The sequence below is a fragment of the Impatiens glandulifera genome, chromosome 7, assembly GCF_907164915.1.
Source record: "Impatiens glandulifera chromosome 7, dImpGla2.1, whole genome shotgun sequence".
In the NCBI taxonomy this organism is placed as follows: domain Eukaryota; kingdom Viridiplantae; phylum Streptophyta; class Magnoliopsida; order Ericales; family Balsaminaceae; genus Impatiens; species Impatiens glandulifera.
In genome coordinates, this window is record NC_061868.1 from 36,376,231 (window position 1) to 36,382,624 (window position 6,394).

The window sequence follows — 6,394 nt, forward strand, 5'->3', positions numbered from 1 at the left end:
TTTTCTAAAAGCATCATTTCATTAGAAACCACATTCAAACACTAAGTAAGTTTGTTTGTTAGGATATTTTACTCTTTTTTATGTTTTTTGTATATAGATTCCGGTTTTCTTCTAGTAAAATACTGTCTAGTCAACATTTTAAAGATAGCTTTACATTTCTAATATAAATCATCAATTGAAGACTATTATGTTAATTGAATGTTTAAATCAATTTCATAAACTTTTACTTATTATTTGTTGTGTGGCGGCTAGGAAGAATTGTGTCGTCCCAATTAACCAAGTCCAAGTCACCCCTAGCCAGGAAAATGAGGTTCTTCATATTAAAAAGTGGATCATTTGAGTTAAATGATCATTAAATTAACTTTTATAATTCTAAAATATTAAAAAAAATCAAAGTGGAAATTTTAAATAATTTGATGGAGTAAATAATTATTGATAATGAAATGATAGTTTATAATCCATATCAAACAAGCCTAAAATAGGAATTAGACTATTTAAATGATGGAAATTTTGGGCCATTAACCATTCACAAGATCAAAGAGTCATTGACCTTTTATAATGTCATCCATTCAAGCTATCCACAACACTAAAGCAAAAGTGTGTTATTTGATATAAAAAAATCCCACTAAAAGAAATGGTTAAAAAAACACACTTTATCAATTTAGCTACAAACATTTTCAAATCTAACCAAGGTTGGAGGAATGGATGGGTTGTCCTCGGCATGGCCTATGTTTTTCCTAACTAATAAGACTATCGTCACGATCTTTCACATTTGTGGGAATCAAATCTGAGTAACAATTAAATTTGAGATCTTTAATTTTTAAAAAAGATTATTTGTCACTTGAACTATACTAATGAGTTGGAGTCGGTTATTTATAATTACTTTTTTTCAAACTTGTGATGTAAAATCAACTCATCTTTTGAGGAATATAACAAAACCAATATTTTATTTTTTTAGAATTTTTTTTTGTCACTTTACCTACTAGATTGTGTAGTTGTTTAGTTTACTCGATTACTTTTTATCTAATAATTTTTTTTCTGAAATTATGTCAATTTGTTTATTGATTTTAGCTAATAATTCCTTATAAATAGCATGGCTCATTTCAATTTGGGGATTAATTTTCTTCAATTTACAAACCCAAATAGTTTGATTAGGGGGATTTAATATTCTATTTTAGTTTCTTTAATCAGAGTAATTTGAGAGATATTTGAAGGTAGTGTGATTTTCAGTCTTTCCAAGACAATTATTCCAAAAATCATTTACTAGATAAAAATCGATTCCCTTTAAGAACGCCTATAGTAGAAATTGGGTCATAACCGTTATAAGTCGGGGTAACTTACCAAAATTCAAAGAAAAAATTACCCCAACTAAATAACTTGTCCTATTTTGAAAAATAAGACAACAAATTGAACTTCTAGAAAAGCTATTTATAAGCCAGAATGCATCCAAGAAACTCACATAAACTATTTAAAAAACAACAATTTTATCTGTTCCATAATCTCCTGCAATCTCCTAATGAACATAAGAAATTGGGATTAATGAGAGAAGATGTAAAACATAATAAGATTAAGATAAAAAGAGTTTCAAGATAAGCAAATTATTGGGGTGGAGAATTATGTGTCTTATAAAATCTCCTTTCTCAATCTCTCATAATAAACATCATCAGCTGCGAAAACCGTTTAATAAGTGTAGCCCTTGACGAACATACCCGTCTTAGCCTCCTCATTCTCACCCTCAGCTGAGTACTTACCGAGTTGAGCCAGTGAGTTTGCCTTTGCACGAACAAGCAAAGCCTTCTTTGCAGCTTCAACATTCTCAGGAAGTCCTTTCCATGTCTTAAGCACTGTATTCTGAAGGGCGCGTGCATATGAGAACGATACGTGCCATGGGTTTGGGCTTTGGTTCATTGCATTCAGGTTAAGTGTCGCTTCCACTTCAGATTGCCCCCCAGACAAGAACTACATCAAAATTATACATTTCAGACTCAAGACAAAAGAAAGCCCTACATCAAACAAGCTCTAAGTGTTTCCAAATTCGAATAGTAACATAATTGAGTTAGATATATTTGTACCATGATTCCGGGGACAGATGGAGGCACCCTCCGTCTGAGTACAGAGAGTGTGCTTTCAGCAATAGCTTCGGGGGTTGATTTTTGCTTGTGATCAGCTCCTGGAGTAACCATGCTGGGTTTGAGTAGAATACCCTCAAACATGACATTATTCTCAGCCAAATAGTAAAAGACTTCTGCCCACACCCGCTCTGCAACTTCTTGAGTTCTCTCAATGGGATGATCCCCATCAAGAAGAATTTCAGGCTCCACAATAGGCACCAAACCGTTATCCTAGCATTTAAAAATAAGTGGATTAGAAGAAGTAAAGTGCAAATGTTCCCCTTTTCCTTCCTTTTATTACATCTATGAATAAAAAGTGTGAAAGAATTTGGAGATAATGTACCTGAGATATGGCAGCATAGCGTGCAAGTCCCCATGCAGCCTCCTTAACGGCCAAAGCTGAAGGTCCAGAAGGGATGCTCACAACTGTTCTCCTATTGTTTACATTATCACAAGTCAATCAAATCATTAGGCATTTGATTCTGGAAGGAAGTTATAATTGTACAAGTATGCAAAAGTCCAAACAGAAGCAATAATTGAATTCTTTGCAAAGAATAGGAAATTTGACAGTACTAAAGTTCTGATGAGCATAAGATCAGAATGAAAAGATGGAAGTCTTTTGATTTGTAGAATTTGTTCCACTTTCTTTGATTAACAACAGGAAGCTTACCACTTTGCAAAACGAGCACCTTGTTGATAGTATTCAGCAGATCTAGAAGCCAAACCATCAAGTCCCTGGCACCATGACTCGTTGTTGGATCCTGGTAGGGGGACTAAACCCTGAAAGAATGAATAAAACATGGATCTAAGTGAGTTCTCTAAAGTAGTACATACACAACTTTTAATTAAGAAATGCTATCAAAATGACTACCTTATCAACTTTGATACCAGGAACAATATTTGCCTCTTTCAAGACATCCACAAACTTCTTTCCATCTGTTGTCGACTGGTAGAGTGTCTCTTCGAAAAGAATAACCCCTGATATGTAATCACCCAAGCCAGGAGTTGTAAGCAAAAGTTGTCGGTACGCTTGTCGATTGACTTCTGTGTTGTCTAGGCCAATAGATGCCAATCTCTTTCCACAGGTAGCACTTGATTCATCAATTGCAAGGAGACCACGACCAGGAGTTGCAATGGTTTTCTACATGAATAGCAAAGATTACAAGAGAGAATAATTGTTAAATACCTAGAACATTTAATTAAAGCCGTGAAACCCTAGAGTGTGTTAATAACACCATCAGATGATGATAACATCCAAATTCATTGAATTAATTCAAAGGAAAAGTAATACCATGAACATTAAGCACAAAGAACTCTAATGATTTGAATAACCAAACTGAAGCATCAATCTACAATACTATGAAAAAGTACCAGGTATATCGAACAATAAAACATAAAACATCCAGTTGCTCATTAAGATCGAGTAGGAACATGAATCAGCTTCAAGCATTCATGTTATGAAAAAAAATACCCACAAAACTTAACTAAAATTTCGTATCAATCATCAGAACGACATGCATGATGATATAACAATCAATAAAGAAAATTTGACAAACTAGATCAAGATCCAAAATTTGTTAATGAGAAACAAGTATAGAAATCAGAGAAAGAAACTCACAGCGGTTTTGACAAGCTCATCGCGGTAACCTCCAGCTCGAACAACGGAGATACGGCGATTGGCGAATCGAAGAGATGATCCAGACCGCTGATCGAACGACTTTTGACCGCCGATCCACTGGGAAGACGATGCGTTTAACTTCACCAAACTCGAGCACGCCATTTTCTGTAAAAAAGAAGGAATTTAGGAGATTGAATCGCGTGATCTTCCTAATAATCAGAGCACTGTTAATGGCGTCTTTTTTTCTCTCTCTCGATTCGGAGTTGACACCAACTCTCTCTCTACATATATATATATATATACATAGACGACAGGCCGTCACATTGGTATCATCGAAAGGCTCCGCAGTTTGCAAGAAAAATGCTAACTACCAAACAGTCCCTTGTGTTTTTTTCTTTATTCCCAAATTACCCTTTTCAAGTTGACCTAATTGTATATTTGAAATAAATGAGGTAAAAACTTTTATTTGATATCCGATTATTCATTCTCAATTAAATAATCCAATTTATTTATTAAAATATTAAAACATATTTGTTTTATAATTTTATAATATTAAAAAGAAAAGATTGTTTATTAAAATATAATATGAGATTATTCATTCTCAATTAATAGTCCAGTTTATCTATTAAAATATTAAAATATATTTATTTTTTAATTTTATACTATTAAAAAAAAGATTATTTATTAAAATATAATATAGTTCTAATTTTACTAAAATAATATATATCAAACTTCTTCAAATAATACTAATAAGTAGTAACCCTACATTAAACTACCTCTAAGATTTGGGGACTATGTTTGATATTTTGTTGTACATATTTTCTTCTTATTATAGATTTAAATAATTTTTTTTGCATCATAAAGATTATTTTATGAATAATCATATAAATTATAGTGTTTTATTTATTAATTTTTGTTTAATTGATATAAAGATTTAAATTATTTTTTGTAGAGAAGTGATAAATAAAGGGAAATTGAGAGAATATGAAGGAAATGACATGTTATTCCGTTATGATTGAAAAAAGAAAGGAAAAATTTGAAAAGAGAGAAAATATTTATTTTTCAAATAATTTTTCAAAATTCCTTCCTTCTATAGTTTTTCTATTTTTATCTATTTTTTGAATGTTTAACTCAACATTTATTTTTATTTTTTTTTTATTTTTATTTTAGAAAAAATTCCATATATTTTCATCAACAATTTTAAGTGTACGATAACTTCACTTTTATCTCTTAATTTAATATATTAAAATTTTATTTAAAATAAGTAAGTTTGATAACACATATTTATAATCACTTATTTTTATAAACTATGAAAACACTTTATAAATAAATTTAAATATGAATTTTATTTTAAAAGTGATAAAAAGCTAAACGTCGCTACTTTAAACACATATCAAGAAAAAAAAAATCCTTTTATCTTTCTAAATTTAATAAAATTATTTATAAAAGATTATTTTCAAACATTATAAAATATAAAAAGAATTAGTATTATATATAATCGTATTATTTTTCATTTTTTTCTAATGGCAAGAATAATTTTTCTTCCTTTTATTTTTCTAAATCATAATTCATCTAATTATTTTTAAAAAATTATTTTATAACATTATAAAATATAAAAAGAATTAGTATTATATAATCGTATTATTTTTTCATTTTTTTTCTCAGTTGCAAGTATAACCTTTCTTCTTTTGATTTCTTTTATCATAATTTATATGATTATTTAAAAAAAAAATTATTTTCAAACATCATAAAATATAAAAGAGAGAGAATTAGTACTATACATAAGTAGTATTATTTTTCCATTTTCTTCTAATGCAAGTATAATTTTACTTCTTTTTATTTTTTTTATCATAATTCATTTGATTATTTTTAAAAGATTATTTTATAATCATAAAATATAAAAAGAATTAGTATTATATATAATCTTATTATTTTTATTTTTTTTCTCAATTGCAAGTATAACCTTTCTTCTTTTGATTTATTTTATCATAATTTATCTGATTATTTTTAAAAAATTATTTTCAAACATTATAAAATATAAAATAGAGAGAATTAGTACTATACATAAGTCTTATTATTTTTCCATTTTCTTCTAATGGCAAGTATAACTTTTTTTTCTTTTTATTTTTTTTATCATAATTCATCTGATTATTTTTAAAAGATTATTTTATAATCATAAAATATAAAATAGAGAGAATTAGTATTATACATAAGTCATATTATTTTCCCATTTTCTTCTAATGCAAGTATAATTTTACTTCTTTTTATTTTTTTTATCATAATTCATCTGATTATTTTAAAAATATTATTTTATAATCATAAAATATAAAAAGAATTAGTATTATATATAATCGTATTATTTTTTCATTTTTTTCTCAATTGCAAGTATAACCTTCCTTCTTTTGATTTATTTTATTATAATTTATCTGATTATTTTTAAAAAATTATTTTCAAACATCATAAAATATAAAATAGAGAGAATTAGTACTATACATAAGTCTTATTTTTCCATTTTCTTTTAATGGCAAGTATAACTTTTCTTCTTTTTATTTATTTTATCATAATTCATCTGATTATTTTTAAAAGATTATTTTATAATCATAAAATATAAAAAGAATTAGTATTATATATAATCGTATTATTTTTTCATTTTTTTTTCTCAATT

The 6,394-nt window shown here is 27.9% G+C and overlaps 1 protein-coding gene across 1 annotated transcript; it reads right to left on the bottom strand.

Moving 5' to 3' along the window:
* Positions 1 to 1,444: 1,444 nt before the first annotated feature.
* LOC124945142 (fructose-bisphosphate aldolase 1, chloroplastic-like) lies at positions 1,445 to 4,002 on the bottom strand. Its single transcript, XM_047485523.1, has 6 exons — positions 3,730 to 4,002; positions 2,983 to 3,252; positions 2,782 to 2,891; positions 2,455 to 2,545; positions 2,073 to 2,342; positions 1,445 to 1,959 (listed from the first exon to the last, which is right to left on the bottom strand). Exons 1-6 carry the CDS (start codon positions 3,889 to 3,891, stop codon positions 1,681 to 1,683), a joined length of 1,182 nt encoding a protein of 393 aa, XP_047341479.1. The 5' UTR covers positions 3,892 to 4,002; the 3' UTR covers positions 1,445 to 1,680.
* Between the last annotated feature and the right edge of the window lie 2,392 nt (positions 4,003 to 6,394).

What these genes read in the sequence shown, in the direction of transcription:
- LOC124945142 (XM_047485523.1), bottom strand. Translation starts at nt 3,891, where the DNA reads ATGGCGTGCTCGAGTTTGGTGAAGTTAAACGCATCGTCTTCCCAGTGG. An exon ending in CTGGTATCAAAGTTGATAAG is followed by an intron (nt 2,892 to 2,982) that starts GTAGTCATTTTG and finishes TCATTCTTTCAG; the next exon opens with GGTTTAGTCCCCCTACCAGG. An exon ending in GGTGCTCGTTTTGCAAAGTG is followed by an intron (nt 2,546 to 2,781) that starts GTAAGCTTCCTG and finishes TGTAAACAATAG; the next exon opens with GAGAACAGTTGTGAGCATCC.